The sequence below is a fragment of the Rhea americana genome, unplaced genomic scaffold (assembly GCF_003343005.1).
Source record: "Rhea americana isolate MKP2758 unplaced genomic scaffold, rheAme1 scaffold_47, whole genome shotgun sequence".
In the NCBI taxonomy this organism is placed as follows: Eukaryota; Metazoa; Chordata; class Aves; order Rheiformes; family Rheidae; genus Rhea; species Rhea americana.
Genome location: NW_028186612.1, coordinates 2,455,363 through 2,476,879, shown reverse-complemented (window position 1 = coordinate 2,476,879; position 21,517 = coordinate 2,455,363). Strand labels below are relative to the sequence as shown.

The 21,517-nt window shown below is 45.1% G+C and overlaps 1 protein-coding gene across 1 annotated transcript in view; it reads right to left on the bottom strand.

The window, feature by feature from the left end:
• Positions 1–21,517, bottom strand: part of ACVR2B (activin A receptor type 2B) — a 133,306-nt gene that overhangs the window by 28,397 nt on the left and 83,392 nt on the right. Inside the window, exon 3 of the mRNA XM_085316419.1 lies at positions 1,130–1,337. Coding sequence (XP_085172545.1) covers positions 1,130–1,337 — 208 coding nt within the window. The remainder of the gene's footprint in view (positions 1–1,129; positions 1,338–21,517) is intronic.

Genomic DNA, 21,517 nt, shown 5'->3' with positions numbered 1-21,517 from the left:
GAACTTTACTATGCAACTGGCAAGGGAATAGGTGTGGTGGGAAGGTAACCCCAGGACTAATAATAGCAACAAGATGTGGTAGTATTCACAATCTTGATACCAAAGACAACAGGGACAAAACCRAGGAAGGGCATATGATCACTAGGAGATAAAACTTGCCTTGGGACAAATATAGTTCCAGTTTAAGCCTCATTTGTTTCAGCTGGGTTGGAGAAGCATTAATTTGGGGTGGCTTTCTCAGTTCTGGAGCAGTCTTTCTGAAGTAGCAGAAATCTGATGTTCTAAAACTGTTGGAATCTCAATAGATAAAAGAGCTACGRGAATATGCAGCTGCTTGTACAAAGGTGAGATCGCTCTATTTTGGTATAATATTAAGGTAAGCTCTTGAATTTTATGTTCTCCTTATTCATAGCTTGTTTTGTTTTAAACAAAAACACTGACCTAGTCTTGAACTATTGCCTTTTAGGAAGGATGTTTTCTTTAGCTGTAGTTTTCTTCCCCTCTTCAGAATCACATCAAGGGGAATGAGAAAATAAAGAGTTGATTTTCTCAGATATTTAATGAGGCTGGAGCCTTCATATTGCAAAACCTGTCTCCTTCTCAGCAAGCTACAGGCAGCGACACCCAAACATGCATTTGCTTTTGCAGTCCCACTCCTTCTCCCTACTCCTGTCTGTTAACTCAGTGGACAAGCAGTGAAACTTTTGCAACATCACAAGTGCCAGAATATCTCAACCTCTAAACACCCCCAGATATCTGTGTTTTTCTAGAGAGCTCCAAACGATTCCAAGTTTTCCTTTGTATCGCCAAATGCTCTTGGAAGAACATATTGCTCTTCATTTGATGGTACAGGACACGTTTTTCAAAGCATGCCAGAATTATCAAAGCTTTGCAAAGGGGAAAAAAAACACAACAAAAAAACTAAAAGTGTCTTTTGTGGCTTCTCTTTAGGAAGTAAAGGCAGATAAGTGACAATTCTGAGAGCTACATTAGCAACAGAAGTAATTACAGGGGATGAATGGGCCAATTGACTTAGACGTGCTTTCTTTTTCTCTATGCAAAATCAGGGGCCTTTGCACCTAGAGGAACAATTTACGCTTGCATTCAGAGAAACCAGTTAGGCTATTACCTGTCATAACAGTTGAAGTCGTCTAACCAGCAGCCTTTCTTCACCAGCTCAATGGAGCCCGAATTGTTCCTCCAAGAGGCATAGCAGTGAAGCCGCTTGTCCTTCTCCCCTTCGCAGCGCTCCACGCCGCTCTGGTTCGTTTTTTCCAGCTCCCAGTTGGCATTGTAGTAAATGCATTCCCTTGTCTCCGCTTCCCCATGTCCTGGTCCTGAAGCAAAATGCAAATCCAAAACACGTTCGAGCAAAATCAGAAACAGATCCCAGGAGACGCATTTCCGCATGGCTGTGTTTTTTGCACATGTTAATGTCATTTGTCTTTCTAAGAACTAACCACCCTATACACATGAACTTCTTCAGTGCTGTCTGGAGGGTTATCCTCCCTGTGCAGGTGTGAAATGGGAAACAGAGAGGTCAGATGTGCCTGAGTTCACATTTGGAGCTTGTGGTAGAGCCGAGAACCAGATCAAGGTCTCCTAAGTCTCCTCTAGCCAGTGCTTCAACCACAGCACCCTAACAGGAGGATGTAAACGCAACCCAGTATCTTTTAAAACACAGAGACCATGCTTTGGAAATTCCACCTCCCTGAGGTGCAGTTTGCCACTTGCTGAGCTGTCACACAACACGGTCATGCCTTCGCTCACCACCACCGTCTCAGGAATTACCATCTAAAGTAAACGGTTTCTTAGATGGGTAGGGCATAACTGAGAATAGGCAACAGTCATCCTGCAGAGGGGGGTAGACTAAAGCCAATTCTACGTTCATATCCCATCTCAGGTCTGTTTTGGTAAGTCTCCTTATGGTAAATCCCATGTTTTCACTTATGGTCCACTAAGCACCTCTGTTCCCCTTTGCCCCTAGTCAGACAAGTGTTATCTTCCAAACAGCTCTGGCCACCACAAACTGACGCTTGGCACCACAAAGGAACCTCTCTACCTGCGTTGACTTTAGCCCAGCTACAAGCCTTGCATCAAAGAACTGAGGAGGTCTTCTTAGGGACCACAAAGTGGAACAACTTCCACACAGCCATCATACCCCACAAAACTGAAATACTGTTACAGRTATACAGAACAAAAAAGGAGTCAAGTAAGAGAACTCATATCTGCAGATGATCTGCTCTGCCTTAAGCCTCCAAAATCCCGTTTTCATTTGGAAATACTCTGCTTCATAGCATTTTGAAGATAAGTTTAAAAAGGGCACTGGGAAGAGAAACTAAATGTACAACAGAGACGCGGATGCCCCCAGAAACAGTACCACAAAGTTAGTGACCATAAATTCAGGGATGCCCTCCAACCACCACGCTTCAGGATCTCCTGACCTAAGGCAAGGTCTGACCTGGCCATTACTTTGATGGATTGCAATCAAGGAAAACATAGGCATCCTAATAAAATGTGTTGACAATTGTGTAGAAAATACAAATCGGTCCTGCAGGATAATGAAATGAAAGCACTGTGCTCCCAGAATAGCAAGACCTTTGAAAAATGCAGAACTAAGTATCCAGCTGTTGAAAATTCTGCAGTGCTTACATGACTCTGCCCTCTCTGAAGTAAGTGCAACCTTTAATGTTGAGATTAAGGCAGGCATACAGGGCCACAACTAGATGATCTAAACGCAACCAGGTCCGTGATTCCGGGCCAGGGTGGCAACCAGACACTGCTAAAAGGTCTCTAAAAGGTGATTCAATGTGTTCTTTGCAAGGCACTGAGTACAACGCAGCTCACWGCCAGAGGAGAGAACACCGAGCCCAGAAATAGGAATGAACTCCAGGCCCTGAATATAGCCCGTGATTACTGTACCTGAGCACCCACCTATCAACGGTGCAAACATATGCACAACATCCAACTGGAGAAGCAAGTATTATTCTCAATTRACAGAGGAAGAGCTGGAGCACAAAGATTAAATGCTTGACCCAAGTGCAAAGGATGTCAAGGAGGGAAGCTGAACCCCAATTGCCCAAATCCCAGCTTGAGCACCAGCCCGACCTCCCTTCTCACAGCCTGCAGCTCCTTGAAGCGGGCAAGTCTCCAAACTGGTTTCCAGCAGTAGGATTTGCCTCCAATTTCGCAGCACCTCTAAGCGGGTAGAGCACTGCGGAGACTGCGTTTGAGCCAGCGACTGCAGTTAAGGCATTGAATTTAGCCTAAACTATAGCAGGAAACCAGCCTTCTGCTGACAACAGGTGGCGAGTAATGAGTGCCGACGACCTGGTACACAGCAAAAGTTTAACTGCAAGAGCGTCAGGAGAGATCGCCGCTTCTGGCACCGCGCTGGCTCTGATCTGKCCAGCCTGCTCCTGGTACCTGGCACCTGCGATCAGCGATGGGTAATTTCCATGGTATGGAGCAAATCCATCAGACCAGAAAGATCTCTTTGCATTTTTAAGAGGCGTTCAAYTCTTCAATAACTCTTTCTCTGGCAGACTGTTTCATCTGCATCGTGGGAGAGGTTTAAAGGRGGAAGGGGAAGAGAAAATCATAAAGCTGACTTCTGAAACGGGGAATTATATTCCRAGCACACACAAACAAGGGCTCAATTTCAATAGCACCTGCAGGTTTTATCGGCACTTGCAAAGCTCCATCGGAGTTTTCCTCTGACAAGTTGCTTACTATAATAAAAACAACCTACTGATATCCCTCAACACAGAACAGTGTCAATATTGACACTCCTTGTTAAAGCCTTGATATTTGCTCTGTTGATACTTGCACCATACTTTGCTAGAGCAGATTAAGCATTTTTGCTAAATACCGGTTAAATCAGCAGGCAACAGAAGGTGCATTGCCTCGTGCACAGGGAATGTGATACCGTTTTTATAAAGTAATGAGTAAATACTTTAGTTTCAATGCAGCATTTAACGTGGGTACTGGCTGAGAGCTAATACTCAGTATCACTTTCTGGTCTTTTCCTTGAAATACATTCTGTAATATTTCCATCACCTTAAACCCAGAGAGAGCTTTATCCCGCTTCTGCATTAGATGGAAATTTCCTCTTCCTTCCTCAACCCAAATCTCCTAAAAAGTGGGCTGGTTTAACGAACCATTTGCCTGGGAAGCAGCCCCAAAATCTAATCCTGGCTCAGATAACTCTGGCTGTAACCTCGAGCAATACCGYGTAGCCTCTGTTTCCTCCACCTGCGCAGCGGGCCAATGCCCACACATTGCAATGCAGTGCACGGAGCTGCTTCGAGGTTTAACGTTTCCACTGTGCTTTGAAAAGAGAATGTTAAAAAAAAAATAAAATAAAATGCTGAGCAGGAGTTGCTTCGGCTCTGGGACCAGCAAACAGCGTGTACTCGAGTCTGCGAAATCCTGTACCGAGCCCAGGCTCCCTTCCCCCAAGACAGTTGTCTTTTCTGGAACAAGTTTCAGATTAAGAATAAGATCTGCTTGCAAACACACGAGCCTAACTCTGCAAACAGYAAATACGCCAAGGGAAAGGCCCTTYGCAGTTTTTTGGCTCTCAAAGTTTAGACGAGTTCCGTAAAAACCACATAGAAAGTTTTAGATGAATGAATATGCATTTTTCTTAACACAGCTTTTAAGGATATTTGCCTTAAGGAAACACTTAAAAGCCCTGTCTGCTTGCTACCTGCTTTAGATCTTCTTAAAAAGCCATTTGGATAAGCATCCTAATCCTGCCGCGGGCCTCCGCCTGCAAGAAACCCTTTGGTTTGTGCCCAAGATGGTCTCAGTGGGAAGGGGCACAGCTCCAGGAACGGGTGTTAATTTACCTGCTGCTTCTGCTCATCAAGAAACTCCCGCGCCTCGTTCTGTAAGGGATCAAGAGACCAAAGTTTGCAGCTCGCTATCTCATCAGCATTCGCTGCACTAAAAAACCCTGACCTGAAGGGAGGGTGAGGGGCATTGGCAGGTTTTTGTCCCTCTGGGGGAGAAAGATGGGGTTGTGGTGACTACCAGGACAAAATCTGCCCTCTGCTCCTTTGTGTCCCTAAGGCGTTTACTTTTTCCCATCTCCTCTCCCGCATTGGATGTGGCACTGGGGTGGTGGGTATGTAAGCACCGGTTCTCCCAAGGGTCCAAGTGATGTCAGCTCTGTAAAGGGCTTCAAAATGCCAAAAAACATGCCCCACTTCTAATTTCAAAATGCAGGCAAAATCATAGGGTATTGCCCCAAAACAGGTGCAGGAAGCCCTTTACTCCTTCCTTCCCCCCACCCCGTTCTGGGCACTCATGCACACCTGAAGCACATCTGTAGGCTCAGTTCTCCTCGTGCCAAGGGGTAAGACCCTTGGGCCATGCTTTTAAGCCCAGTTTAAGCCAGTACAAGCTGGCATCAATGCTGAGATCAGCAGTCCCACTCCTGTTTCCCAGCTCTTTCCCATCCCCACGCCACAAGCGTTAGTGTGAACCTAGACCATGTCCCTCGACTCACAGTAACACATCGCGCAGCCACACAAACCAGCAAAGCTCCCAGGCCTCGTTCATTGGGTCACGTTGCCCGCTAAGGACATCCCGGTCACACAGGGTGGCAAGTAAATGTACCGCAGCCCCAGTGTGAAACCTGAAGGACTCGCYTGGCTTTTGGCAGGGAGTCAAAAGGACTTGAGGTGTAACTGAGAGCTAAAACATTTGTTAAATGAATGCCTGAAGATCTCTGCTGGAACATGGCCWAATTCCTCAGGCCCCTGGTCCTCCCCCACCTAACACTACTCCATGAGCCACAAAGCAAAAGTTTGAAAATGCCATGTCCTACCCAGTAGGAACTCCAACTAGACAAGAGGTACAGAGCACAGAGGGGGATTTGCTGTCCTCCTCCACAAGTGCGCACAGGAGCATTCTGCAGGGGGAAGGTATCTAAACTGCAGCTGGCCAATTGCCTGCAGAACTTGCTGCAGGTGGAAATGCCTCGCTGCATGTACAGCACTTTGCAGAAAGAGTTGAACAAGTAAACATGGGGCACATCAAGCTGCCACGGGGCAGGAGCTCGGCAGCCCCCGACCCCAGAGCCGCATCGCAGTACCAAAGCCAACCCGTGGAAAAGAGCCTCGTTGAAGCGCCCAGGCAAAGCTAGTTTTTGGCAATTGAGAACAAACCGCAAACATTTTAACACCATGATCCAAAAATACTCATTTAAGGAATAGTCTGAACCCCTGTCTGAAATCAAAGTTCAGGGAAGGGTTAGGTCAGCACTAGAAGCTCTGTTTTTAGCATCAAGACAGCACTTTAGGGATCACCACGTGGCTTCTTCAAGCAGATTCTTCATGCAAAAGCTGCACGCACATCAGGCCCCCAAAACTTCCAAGCATCCCAAAATTATGAAGGCAGCAGGAGATAGACTATCCACCAGGAGGCATTTCTGGGGTGGAAATCCATGTTTGGAACTCAACACCAGAAAATCATCATCAGGTCAATTTTCTGCCCTAAATGACCACTGTATCATAAAGATTTTGCCAAGCAAGACCCTTGGCACTCCTTAAAGACTGGAAAAACATCCAAAACACAGTGCTGGGCTGGAAGACCTCTCCTATACGTGGAACTGCAAGGCAGAAGGGGAGCTCATTAAAAAGGTCCTCCTGGWCTGAAAGACTTCAGCCTGCTGAAGCACGGGACCTCGCTGCTGATCCGAGACTAAAGCTCTGCCCTCCTAACTTGGAGCTGCTGACAGATTGCGGAGGCTGTGTCATTACCCATGAGCTGCTAAATTATAGGCAAGATCCAACGGAGCAACTCTGGATCTAGATGTTACCCATTGCTGGACTCTTCTTCCCTTATAATTAGATATGGAGGGAATATCTTCCCCAAGGCTGAAGCAGACTGTAAATCTTAGCTCTTTATCTCTGCCGATCCCCTTTTTTAAAAAAACTAAAATGAAAATATATACGGAAAGATGGGATGTGTCAAAATAGTCTGCCTAAACACAGAGTGATTTACCAGACAGTCTGTTTGCCTGACTGTCAAAACCACCGGGCTTTATACAAGAAACTGTGTATGCAACTGAAGTTATTTGCAAACAGCGAGCGATGTCCCTACATAGCTATTTGTACACGTAATTTTATAATACAAAATGGCAGAGATTGTACACTGAATTGGGGTAATTGCCCTCTAATTTGGAGGGTAATTGCATGTACCAATTAAGCAACTGCGTATGCATTCTCGCATGTGTGATGAAAGTCAGGCCCTTTGTTTGAGCTCTTGTTTTCTTTTAGCTATTTATTTATTTTAAAGAAACATCCACATCAGATCAGGGAGCCGTTGGGAGAGGGAGAAAACCGAAGGGGTTCAGCAGACTGCCTGCATTTTGGCAAGGGGAAAGCTGTCCAGTGGGAGGACCGTGACCAAAGCATGCGTCTTGCACACCGGGAGGCAGTCGTGGAGGCAGACAGCAAGGGAAGAGGGTTGATGCCCCTTTAGTTCCCCCAGCCTACCCTCTCCCAGAAGTTACACATAGTTTGCAAAATTGAAGAAATTCGAGTAGTTGATGCTAGGATCACAAAATCAAAGCCAAGTGAGGCTTGCAACTGGGCAAGTTTGGAAAATGTTGCTCTAGAAAGACCACCTAGCTGGAGCTCAGCAGAGCCTACAACTAGCCTACAATTGTAAATGTTTCTCCACTGCTTATTCCCCAAGCAGAGTGATTTCATTCCTGGTACACTTAAAAGTATATTTAGACCTATTATTTAGGCAAAGTATCAACCTAGTGATGACATTTGTGGTTAAGTACATAACYGCGTGCCTAAGGATTTAAAGATTTGGTGCTCGTTTCCCCCACCACTCTTTCACAAAGCTTTGGCATGGCAGAGCCCCTGTGGACTACGGGATAAACCACCTCTACACTATAAAGCAGATTTCTCAAAYCAGGACTTCAGGCCACCCCATCACGTTTGGGGACTCTTGAAAAGAGAAACGATGCCTGTGCCAATTGGCATTGCCCAGACATGGACCTCACRAAAAAACAAGGTTTCCCTAGTGGTTGGCTGAGTGGAAATCCTCAAGGGGGATGGAGGAGATCTTCAAGGGGAGGAAAGGGCATTGCCTCAGCTAATTAAAAAATGCGGTAAAACTATTTCAAAATGTTTTGGCTCTTTGGGTCRGTAAGATCAGGTAAAAACCTCCCCATTACAGCACCGAGAACGYCAACAATATAACGCCAAGGGAGGAGATTACCTTGAATTTTGTTTTCTGTCAATACGTTTGGCATATCCCCCGATAAAAGAGCTTCAAGTTTTCTAGTCAATCAATGGCTGTTAATCTATTATCTCAGCATATATTGCCATGGTAACCTATAATGATGCCATTGACAACCAGTCTCTGAAGGACAGGAGGCTTTAAGTCATTTTCTTTTAAAATTAAAAAAGGAACTTTAATATTAAGAAATACATCCTCCCTGCTCACCAGGGATGACAACTCGGGGCTTCTATATTCACACCGTGACTCAGACTTCACAGCTTCYACAGACATCTGCGTAGCGATTCCCCCCCCCTCTCCCCCCAATATATACATCTTTTTTAACTCGGGCTTAAGTCAATTAAAGATAACAAGCAAATTATTCAAAAGAATTAGATCTTTATTACAACCCCCGCCCCCCCAGACTGCTAGTAAAACCAGTTTTGTCAAATATAGGGAGCAGGCTTTAAGAGTCATTACTACCAACTTGGGGAAAGGATGCCATAAAGTTTTAACTCTTCTGAATAATCTCCATGATATTTTAAGTTGCATGAGGTTGGTAGAACAAGGAACCCGAGAAGGACGTGTTGAGTCGCAGCTTCTTAAGAAAAAAATCCATAAAATTGAGCTGATGCCTGTTTCTGGAAGACAGAGCTGAGCGAGATGACGGTATTATTTGATTTACTGAAATACTGAGTGCATATACACACAAACACACACACACGATGAGATTAATCTCTTGGCCCAAAGRGTAGGATCACTCAGGAAAAGGTTTAGTAAATCATTGCTTTGTCTAGGCAGACTGATCCAAGAAGGTTTAGCCAGGTCACAGGCTGGACTAGTGTGCAGCAGGACCAAAACACTGCCAGTAGTTAATCAATCTCTGGAAGCAGGGCATTTTTTGCTTGAACTCAGCCAGCCATTTCTATATTTTATTTAAAGAAGAGATTATTTTAGTTAGCCATTAGAAAAATYCTATTTTGTATCGTCTCAGTTAAGGACAAAGCCAAAATGTAATTAGATTTCTCCTGCCACAGCGCTAACTGTATCTGTCTCCCCCCAAAAAAGGTTTTAGTTCTTTAATAAAACCATCAGGGAGATCAATCAAAAGCATTAATGCCGTGGAGCTTCTGCAGTTCATGTTTAAATGCACTTTGGGTCACAAATGAAGCAATTTGGACAGTAGAGCTCAAACTGGATTAGCAATAACACATAAAAAAGGCCCAAATTTTTTATTATTTTTATGGATGCAGATACACGCGCGCGCACACACACACGCCTCCACTACACCCAAGAAGATAAAAACAAAATCAAGGYAGTCTCAACGAATATGAAGTTATGCATCAAAAAAAGGCACCATCACCACGTTCCTGCCTGCATACAACATGAGGTGGAGGAGAACCTGTGAAGCGTGGTCGACTCCAGCCTGCACGTCTAGACTTCGCAAGACCTTGAGCTGCTATTTATCACCGTGTTGCCATCCTAAAGGATGAAAGCTTTTGCAGGGACCTTTGCCACAAGCATAACAGGCAAATGCCAGCCATTCCTCCATTAACCTCGCTCATTAGGAGACACCTCGTCAGTGCCTGTGCACCACTAAACCAAGGACTTGCCTTGCTTCATAMATCATTTCCATAGAGGGCTCCCTCCACCAGATCATTCTTCAAAAAAGAATATTTTATGGCCAAAACATCTTTTTCACATCGTAGTGAGGAGGGAGAGGCAGTCATTTGGATTTTTTTTCCCCTCCAATTTTAAATATACATTTAAAATGGCATTAAGCAGATCATTTATTTGGGTTTTGATAGCACCTAYTGCTCTGTGGCATCAGAAAGGACCCTTCTGGGCTTAGGACTTTGTAAATAAGCTACCAAGAAGACTGCCTCAACCTCCAAAACTCTGCAACATAACTGAAAAACAGAAAATATTAATTTAATGACAGGATTTAGGATATTTCCAACTACACTTCYAAAAATCAAAGAGAGCAGATTTTCATCCTATGCTACAAATCACTACGTAAAAATGCAGAAAAATCTGAAATGACATTTAAAACAATCATTTGTTCTCTCCCGTTCTCCTTGCTAGTCAGCATGAGGTCTCAAAAGACCACTGCAGGAGGAGGAAGCAAAATCATGTATATTCATATCAAAAAAAAAAAAAGAAAAAGAAAAAGAGAAAGCACACATACACTGAAGTTTTGAAGAGGTTTCCACACAAGCCTGTGAAGAAATCTTCTTCTAGGCAAACAGATGAAGATATAGGAGCATCTCCGCATGGAGCACAGATTTAAGTAACGATAACCACCTACTGGCACCTTTCCCATCCCTTTTGGGCATACCCACCACGGTCCACACCTCCTCTCTCATCACCCATGCTGCTGCCACCAGCAGCAATGCCCTTTCTGAGGTCCTTATTCCTAAGGTTTTCTCCAGGGAGAGACTGGTGTTGTGTGTCTAACACACCTTTACACTTGTGTGTCTAACGCAGCTCTAACGATGGAGAATGAGCATTCCTAGCAAGCCATGGAAAGCTTTGGTACCCAAAGAGCAGCTCCACAATTCATAATCTAGACGTGGTCCTCTGAGATTTATCAGCAGGGACATTTCACATATACTTTAAAATGTGCTGAGTCTACTAAGATTGGGCCCCAAGTGCTTTTCTATTGATTCTGCTTGACATTTCCAAATACCACAATTCCAAATTTAATTCACTGGTAATTGGAAAAACTGTAATGCATGTAAATGGACAAGAAGATGTTGGAAGTCCAAAAGGTCAGGCATCAGGAAAGCATGCCCCCAAGAACTAAATGATGTTTGTTTGTCTTCTTGTCACCCTCTTCCATCAGACTAATCAAAGCTCAGAGTTGGGCTGCTTTCGTGGCAGGACAGGAGAAGAAAGGAAATAAACAGCACAATCTCTATAAACTGTCAGRACAGTGTGCAAAACACTGTTTTAAACTCCACCATAGATGAAGGTCCAAACATATCAGAGAGATGACTCTCTTTATCAGTAGATTACATGAGCAAGTGGGAAACTAAAGGAAAAATCTGTTTTACAATTCTTTGGTGACTAGAAGAGTCCTATTCCAAAATCAAGTTTCTAAGASTACCTTTCTACTACTTTGCAGCTATACAGGTAACAATTTTTTCTTKACAGCACTTGAAGGGCAAGGAATGGTAGAGAAAAAAAAATACCAAACCTTCCTCTTTCTAGTATACAAGTTCAAACCTCAGTTTCAATTAGATGATGAACATTTGTTGCCCGATCTCAACTGAGACCTCCATTTTATTCACAGTAGAAGACTAAAATTTTGCTTCAGAGGGAAAAAAAAGGGGGGCTTAGTGCCGGAAGAAATGCTGGATAACATGGGGGATGCTCGCCTAGATTCAGTTTATGTTGAGTACAAGGCTTTTGCTACTAAATCCTTGCTTTTGTAAACTGATACGCTGCACATTTCACCACAGCCCTGCAGCGGAGATGTCTGCTGGCAGAAAGGCTATGCACGAAGGCAAAGCAGAGCTCGTGGCTGCCAGTCTCTGTAGCGCATCACAGGGAAAATGCAGCGGACCATGGGATGCAGAGAGCCTCAGCTACCGTTCCAGCTGATAGAAATGACTCAGGGGTTGTCTTCAGTCCAGTGCCTTTTCTTGCCTTTTCAGGTTCCTGCAACCCACACTGCTCTTTGGGCTCCTTCCCCTCCATAACRTTTGTGGTCACTTGAAAAACCTATCTAGTTTGGAAAGTCTTTAAGCCATATTTGGCCATCAGGGGCCTTTCCACAGAAGCACTGCTCATTAGCATTTAAATTAGTAGCAGGACACTCCAGTGACTTCCCATGTTCATCTGCAGAGTTCTAGGTGGCAAGTGGAGCAAATACTTCAATGCTTCCCTTCCTTCCAAAAGCTTGGTTTTCAGGTTACTGGTCTCCCAGTATTCACATATGGTCCCTCAGGGTTTGCCAGCATCAAGTACAACCCAAGTCTTTGCTGTTAGTCAAGGAATCAGTGGCTCAGCTGGATTCCCAGCACCCGTTGCACAGCTTTTCCTCCTTTTGTTAAACCCATCCAGGCTACAAAGCCTCACCTTTCTTCTCTGCAATTCTTATGTGGGCACTCAGATACTACCAAATCCGCTCCTCTGACTCACAACCAGAGATCTCCTACACCCAGTGACCCTAGAGGTGGCTTCTTCTCACGAAGACAGCAAGTCATACCAGTAATTCAGGCTTTAGCCGCAAAGCCTCTCTCTGCTGCTCTGAGCTGCAGAAAAGCCCATGACACCCTAGAGGCTGTCTCGAGTCGTGGGTTCAACACCCATCTGTTTTGAAGGCTGAGTAAGCCATTTTGGGCAAAGACTAGTCCTGTTTTACCTGAAATCCAATAAGACAAAATTCCCATATTTCTGTATATTCTAGACAGTAAAATGGGCCAGTTTGAGTCACCAGTTAACCCTGCGTTTCTCAGCACACAAGTGACCACCAATGTTCTGACACCCTGGTGAATTTGACTCAAACGATACGAATATTTAAGGAATAAGCTGCAAAAAAACACAAACCAGTGCRATTTGTAATCAGTTTTGTATTGAAGAACGAGCATGCATTTTACCATATCCCAATCAGTGCTTCCTCAGTCCAACCCACAGCAGCATGAAGCAAGCAACATCTTTTACCCTATGCCCTAGGGCTTCAAATCATTCAAGTCTTGCTATTAGGTGAAAAGCCCCAAAACTAAAACCAAATACGTTGACTTTTAAAAGTATCTTTCCCAGTGTATGCTGGTATTTCAGGAGTTAACAAGCTTTAGGCAAAGAATGAGAAAGAGGCTGAAGCTAGTGTGAAAGAGAAGGCAGGCAGGAAGAAAAGCAACTCTCTAGCCTTTGCAATTACACACTAGCCTTAAGCCCTGCAAAAGGAAGCAGAGACATTCCTAAAATTCTTCAGAGGACGAGAAGCAAATTGTCAGGCGAATCAGAAGGCAATTTCTCCAGCCTTTCTGTTCCTAATGGCAAATCCCACATGAGCAATTCCAAAAGCCCCTTTTACAATGGAGTCTTCTCCCAGGTGGCTTCAGCACATCTAGGGCTTGTCTCAYGTTTACAGAAATGCACCTTTCTCCTTTGGGGCTACTGAAAAAAGCTGCAGTCAAATGACCTGAGGAAGGAATGTAGCACAATCCGATACCATCATGCAATTTCCAGTGATTGTTTCTATTACAATAATGAAAGGCATAGAAAAAATGGCTGGATAGCTACAGCGATTCTCTAAAGACAAATTATAAAAAGATGCTGAAGAGATTTTATGTAAAGAGRAGAAAAATTAAATCCCCTTTATTAGCTCTCATCTTGATTGCATGCACTGACCAGAACATGGATTCTGCTTTGAAATAAAAATGTTTCTAAGCAGAGACATCCCAGAGAGTTGAACTTTTGCCTGTTCCAGAGGTGGAAAGCAATGAAATCATTTTGTACTCTCAAACAGGCCTACTCCTTCCTTGGTGTTTTTCAATGTTCTCAAACCACAAAGAATAAAACAACGTGGATCACGGTGCACATGCAACTCAGAGGGAGAACCGTTCAACATCATCCATCTCCAAACTTTCCAGATGATACGAGCTTAACGGCTTCACCTCAGGAAACTGRGTGCATCCCATTCCAGTTCAGCTTTCTATTTAGATGCCAGTTCCCATGGTGACTAGACTCCAATATTCCATAGAATAATATAAAGTAATATTCTAAGATTCAGTACTGTATTCCTAGGTGACTTGCTAACAACWGAATGGTAAGGTTGGGAGGGACCTCTGGAGATCGTCTAGCCCAACCCTCAGCATAGCCCATACGSGGATTGRACCCGCGACCTTGGCATTAGCAGCACCATGCTCTAACCAACCGAGCTAAACCTGCCCCCTAATACAGGGACATCTATGGCATCCACCTCTGACACTATTCCCAAGCATCCACAGGCAGATGTGTGAGAGCAAGGAGCTGAAGGTGCCCTTGCCTGGGCACTTTCAGGGACAACTAGTATTTAGAGAGATTTATGGCTGGAAATGAAACAAGAACTCAAGTGATGAAAGTTGAGTCTCTGAAAGAAAAACAATGGTATATGGTTGGCACACTTGATTGCACAAGTGTCATGGGGACAGGAGAAGGTTTGATCCCCAGGATTCACGTCCCATGTCATGTTCAACACTACAAGCCACTCATGGCAGCCCAAAGTACGAAGTGCTACTCTGTACCAGCGGGAGAATGGGCCACAGTCCTGGATCGTTTTTCTGCTAACCAGAGCACTCTGCAGAGAGAACCTTTCTGACATGAGTCAACAGACCAGACCTTGACAGAGCAAATCATTTCAAAACATGGAGCTATTTTACATTTTGTCTTCTTCTCTTTCACCCCTCCAAATTTCAGTAAGAGGGCAACCAAGGATCAAGTCATTCTTGTTAAACTATCCCACAAATATCCTAAAAACACTCCTCTGTAACCTGCAACATGTTCATTTTACRCTGAAATCTTTTTCTTTCTCCTCTAGCAAGATGAAATTGTCTTTTATCTCCACCCGCGCACATTCTAAGATGATAGAGATGCCTGCAGGAATACACACACAGAGGTCTGGCAACTAGACACAGATCAGCAAACTTCAGTCCCGAACACATCTTCTCATTGCTTCCCCATGCCCAGATACACTCCGATGCACATACGCACAAACTACTCCCACTTCTCTAATAAAAAGGTACAGTATGAGACATTATAAGAGACTGAATAAGCCTTGTTAATCAGCAGGAACAGAAATGGAAGACATACCACCAATGACTTCTATTTTTCTCTAAATAACAGTAATAGTAAATCCAAAGCAATGTGAAAAGTTTCACTTTGACAGCAGCCAGCTGAGCAACACAACCAGTAAGTTGATCRCTAGGTTTGAACACATGGGTCTAAGTGCTCAGTGCTCAGGCAATTTTCATGAACTTTGGTAACGTGTTGCAGCTCTCCGRGAAAAGCAAACAAAGCTTTAGATAACTTTTCAGAGAGTGCAGAACCATCCACCTGCTTCCAATGCTTTCACCTGGGCAGGCAGGTTAACCTACCTGCTTCGTGCAAGRGAACTCAACACTTCAGGCAGCACAGCAGTAATAAGGACAGAAAACTCTCTCCACCTTTATAGCATCCTCCTTTTTAAGGTCAGAGCAAAGATAGGAATGAAGGAGAGTTTCTGCCCTCTACCWTGTGGATATCTGCCATTGGTACCACATCACTGTTCAGACTTCTCAAGATAAGAGATTTGCTTTCTGTAATAACCCCAGTAAAACATAACCAATTAGTCTTGGTTTTCTAGGGCCTCCTGTGAGCACTAAGGCACACAGTCTTCTTAATACTCAATTAAAACTGGAGAACAATATTTTTGATAGATCTATTCCACACCATGGAACACCAATAATGTCACAAGTAACAATCTTTTCCCGCAAATGTGCCAACAGATTTGCACCCAAACCACCACTTAATTCAGACTCTGCCTTAACCCAAGCAGTGTGCGATTCTGGCTTGGGCACGCATAACTACTACAACCATTATTCACCCATTTCCTCCTCCCTGGCCCTCGTCCCAAAATGTCCCCATTCTTCTGGGTAAGAATTAACATCCACAGAGAAAACTCCTTCACATTCACCCAACATCTCATCATTCACCATGGAATAAATATTTTTAAGTTCATGTCATTGGAGAGCAAAGACCTAGACTATCTCAAAGATGATGCCTGTTTTGTAAAGGTGAACTAAATGATGTACCAACAACTGAACTTGGTGGAATTCACATTCAAAACAAACACAGGGTGGTTCCTCATGTAAGAGGTAGTCAATGTGGGGAACCCCTTCCCATATGATGGTGTGAACACTTAGTAGGTACGTGAACTCAAGGGGAAATCAGRCAGACTCATGGAAAAGCGAGGGTTACTCACTACACAGAAAGCAAACCGGGGCCTCTTGAGGTCGCTGAGCTGAAAACAGCTACAGCCTCATGAAGCTTTAAGAGGAAGCATCACATGCGCTTGCCTGTTCTAAATTCCTCCTCAGGTATCTTTCGGCCATGGATGGAGACAGGCCACCGGGCTGGATGGACTTTTGTTCTGACCCAGTACAACCATTCTACAGTTCATATCCTATGTTTCATTGAATTGAAAAACTTTCTTTAAAGATATTTCAAATTTTACAAAACCCAAGGAGATACTGATCAAGCAGATGCAAAAGCCTATTGACTGTGACTCTGTCTTGGTTGCCATTTGACCTATCCAGACATACAGCGTTYCTTTTCGAGTTTACATGTGTTCAACCCAATTCCTCTGAACAACTGCCCYGAGTCTAGAAGTGCCACTTGGAGCCAACAGCTACTGGGAGAAGGACTCAACACCTGCACAGGCTCCCTCACAGCCCTGGGCTCCCTGCCATAGCGTGTTGCAGAGYCTATCCGTGGTCTCCTTCAGATCAACGCCTGATGCAGTTCCCCGGCGGGCACAGTTTTTGCATGAGTTTTCACCTGTTCACTGGCATTTTCCATCTTAACTTTTTAATGTTTTATTAAGCAAGGATGCCCCTGCCACATCAAGAGGAAAGCATGCAGTAGTAATTATTCATTAACAACACATCATAAGTGACCTTYACACTGAAGCGAAGTAAGCCCTCCRTGCTTACCCAGCTACACTCCGAAGGAAGATGCAAGCCAAGAGTTTCAAAAGGGAGTAAAGATTTTCATGTAGGGTAGCCACCTTGGTTGGCTTGATTGTTAAGGGTGGTGGTGGGGGAGATTTAAAGAGTCTCAAATTAACCATTCACAAACCACTCTGTGGTTTTGAAAATCTAAGCCACAGACAAAAAGTCACCGTAGTTCTCAATCCAAGTTGGTGTCTCACAACCACCTTTGATCTTGGCAAATCAAGGAACTAACATGTTGTTTTTCTCACCATAAAAGGTATGTTTCGACCATGGGATAACTAACGGAGATTAGCTAACCCACTGTGAAATCTAAAAGATACCAATGTTTCTACTGGAAAGTAGTTAAACAAATTGCAGCAAAAGCGAGGGCAGACTTACAACCTTTGCAGCAAAAACTTGTTTACAAAAGGCTTTTTTTAGTGGGTAACGACCATGCATCAGTTATGCTGATGTAAACCACGTGTCTCTAATGTAGTGAAAATTTATCTCCTATCCCTCTGCCACTGTATTTTTTTTTTTTTGAAGGAAAGAATTACGCTGTTTTGTTCTCAGAAGAGGACTGCTCCCTTCAAGTTACAGCACTCTCCGTACACGTGATCAAAACGGAGCCAAGAGGAAGGCACACTTACACACACACACACACAGAAAAAAAGAAAAAGCCCAGGTACTGGACTGCAAAATGATCTGTGAAGTAAAAGCAATCGTGTACATCAGTTTACATCGTACCGTTACGATTCCAAAAAGCAAACAGGGCAAGGAGCTTTATTTTTTGAAGACAGCCAGCAACGTTTTGCAGGGATTTGCTGACTCAAGCCCTTGATCTGGCTGTTTAGCTGATGACTGGAAAACAGCCCGAGCTATGTTTATTCTTTAGACAAAGTCCAGCTAAAAATGCATCCAGGCTTAAACAATCTGTGTAACAACGACCTCAAAACCACCAATACTCTATTGCATTACCTGCAAGTTTCCCAAGAGCAGAAAGCGCTGGCAGAGTTGGGCTTTACCAGCTGATCCCCAGCTACCCCCCTTCTGGTGTWAACCATCGCGCGCTCCCACCACGGCTTTTTCATCTTTGCACCCTCCAGGAAGCGATACTACACTTTTTCATTGCCACTTGCGTTTCACACCCGAGTCAGGAGGAATATTTGACTGATCGGGGGTCAGCGGATCCCAAACTTCCCGTGCTGCCTGATCAGCGCTACGAACGGGCTGCAGACCGCCACCGGCTTGTCGCTGCACAGCCATCTCCTGGCTGTACGTGCCCCTGCCTCCTCCCTCTCGCACCCGCCAACGCACTCAAACGGGGAGCGAACGCTGCCTTCGGTGGGCTAGCAGGACTTCWCGTATTTGCAAGAGCTAGCTCCTCCGATTCAGGATTTGTGAGCTCTTCCAAGCAGYGAAATCTTTTCTGTTTTTTTTTTCCTCCTCCCTCTACAGACCAAGACCAAGCTAGATGTATTTTTCTTATTTTTAACGCCGCAGAACCGAGGCCGCGAGCGGAGCCCTGACATAAGATGCTATCTTTAACCCCGCTCGCACAGACATCACTTACTGGAGCCAGCCTCRCTCACGCACCCGCCGTCTCCCGCCCCGGCGCTGGCCCTAATCCCTCACCGCCCCAAACCCACCGCGCCGGGGCCGCGCGAGACACATGATAAACTAGGCAGGGCGCCCCGGCTCGTCCGCGCCGCCGCTTAACCCTCTCTCTTCCTCCGAGAGCCGCTCCGGTTTCGCCTCGGCGTTCAGGGAGGGCTGGGAGAGCGGCGGCAATCGCGCCCCACCGAGGGACGAGTCCCTGCCGGCGCGGAGCCGGGTCAGCTCAGAGCTTTTAGCCTCCAGCGCAGAAGCCACTGCGCGTTTGGGCAGTAAGTTGCTTTTGCAAGAGCTCTGCAACACAGATAACGCAGTTATCTCGCTGCCTCTATAAAATAAAAATATGTATTTTTTTTTAAGCAAGGATATGAAAGAGCACAGGATGCCGCGCAGTGAGTCATGCAGCCGGCAAACTATAAAATTGGCTGCATGCATGCCCGCATAGGGCACTCCGCGGCTCTTCCTATAATTAGTCCTTCAAAGCGCTAGAGGGGAAAGTAGCAAATTCAAAGAGGTTCTACTTCCCAATTATTCACATATTTCCAAATCAAATGGTTGTCTGTCAGAGAGCAACATGCCATTGCCCTAGGATATCAAAATGCAAACCGAAAAGTCTCTCCAGGAACAGGATTTGCTTTCATTACATTTATATCACCTAATTCATTTTAAGATTATATATAATTAGTCTCTCTCACCATTCCTCCTCCCTCCCCCCTCTCCCAATTCAATATTCTTTCCTAAGCAATTTCCAAACATACCACACATGCCAACGGGCCGTCTTTTAAGACAGCRGTCTCATGCCTTTCCAGCAAAATATTTTTTTTTCTTTTTTTTTATTTAGCATTTCCTTTCTTCTTCTGAACTGCCAGATCTTTAGCATACATGCTAGTGCCAACCTGCTTCTACAAGATTTTTTTTCTTTTTAAACAAATACCTTTGAGGAACTTTTTATCTTTACTTTTCATTTGCTTGCTGACTGCCTGAGATTTCAGGCTGTGCTCCCTAATGCTTTAAAGCTCTTCTCCATTGCCGTCGGACCGACAGGCTATTTAAGCGTCTCCACTTTCTTTTAAAGCCCCTCGATCCCGGCAGCTGAAGCTTTACCGAAACACAGCCCCTAAACTCTTTGCAAGGCTCCTGGTGGCGTGTGGACCTCTTCCCCATCGACGCACCGTTGGAGCATCTTTTCTCAGCRAAGGAGGCGCTTTCCTTGAATTAGAGCAGAGTGAGCTCCACATCCTGAAAAAGGCTTCCAGCAAGCATACAAGGAGGCTCCCAAGACAGGCGAGTTATTCCCGACCAGCAACAAGCTGTGCCATTACCATTCGTTTTAGTGGGGACAGGAGAGGACCTTTCCCCACCGGGCAGAGGAGAATCTGCACCTGCTCACTGCTCTGCTCCAAGTTTCTGCTAAGATTTCCCTGAGTTTTTAAGGGCAAGTTGCACTAATTCCTAATCTTTTTAGACAATATCAGGGCTAGGAGGAAAGGCAAGGATTTCTGTTAGATGCAAAACAGCACGGTATCAAATACAAAGAAGAGCCATGGTGTAACCTGGTGCCAGGGACATGAAGACGTCATTCTCAAGGTCAGACCGTGGAAGCTCCACGTTTATGGCAATTGCTAGGGCTGAATTGATGCTCACCTTGGACTTCTTTTTTTTTTAATTCAATTCATGTTTTTTCCACCAATTTCCATTTCAGAACTGAGTTAGCATCGTAGGTTCAAGCCAGATCTACTCAAACGGTGGGCTGCAGCTGAGATCTGGATCAGAGACATGATGTACTTCCTGCAGTAAAAATTTATCCCTAGGAGCAGGAGCAGCACACCAGAGTCTGCCCATCCATGCTACTCAGTGGATTTTGCTACAATTAAATGCACTGTTCACCTGTGGTAAGGAGATGTCACCACAGTGACCATCCTCAGCATCCCAGGAGCCTACAGAATTTTGTTGTTTTACTGTCACCAGAGCTCCAACCACAGCAGGTCCCTATATCCATCTCTCATCTTACTTCCTCTTCATAGTACTGCATTTTTATTTCCATCTTTCACAGCTCTGCTAATTCCCCACCATCAGATCTTCCTTGAGTTCTCCAACTCCTTGGAGAGACTCGCTGGAAAACTGCAGACATCCACTTTGAGGGGAGCAAAGCCAGGAGAACATTTTTAAAGTAACGGAAGGGTTTGCATTAYTTTTTTTTATGCAACAGAACAGGGAAACAAACTTTTAGAGCTCCTTCCATTTTGCAGAATTAATTTCTACAAAGGCAAAAAGTAAGTTTTCAGCTAATTCCTGCAGCCCCCATGGCCACGGGCAGCCCCACGGTTGCAGGAGCAGGTGCTTGGCTTGATGCTGTTTAGCACCTGCGCAYGGATCCTCTCTACATAGCTCAAGAAAACCACCATATAGCTTAAACTCAGATAACCCATGTCCCTTAAGTAGCCTGAGGTGAAGGCACGCGCCCATTTTGTCATCAGATAAACCAGGTAAGGTCAACCGCAAAGGAAGGAGCCGGCTGGGCTGGCCTAAAATAGGGAGCAGCACGAGCGAGCAGGGCTGTCTGGATGTATAAATAGCTGGAGCAGAAGAGCATCACCATCCTCGAACGTAGTGCAAGACTGAGCATGAGAAAAAAGGAGGAGGGGAAAAAAAGAGGGGGAGAAAAGGACACAAACAAAAAAAGGAAAAAGGGGGAGGAGAGGGGAAAAAAAAAAAAAAAGCATTATTTATCCCAGAAAGAGAACTGTGGCACCTCTCTGCTAGGAGTTAAAGCAGCCCCTCGTGGGATCCCCAGTGGCTGCAGTCCCTCCTCCTTGCTTAACCACAGCGGCGCTTTGTGTCCCCCCACGCCCACCGCCCCCGGGGCCACCCGCCGCCCCCAGGGCCACCCGCCGGCTTTGAGCCACTCGTGCAGCGCCACAGCCCCRGCCTCGACTCCTGAGGAACCGCTCTCCCTACCCCAAAATCCGGACGCCCCG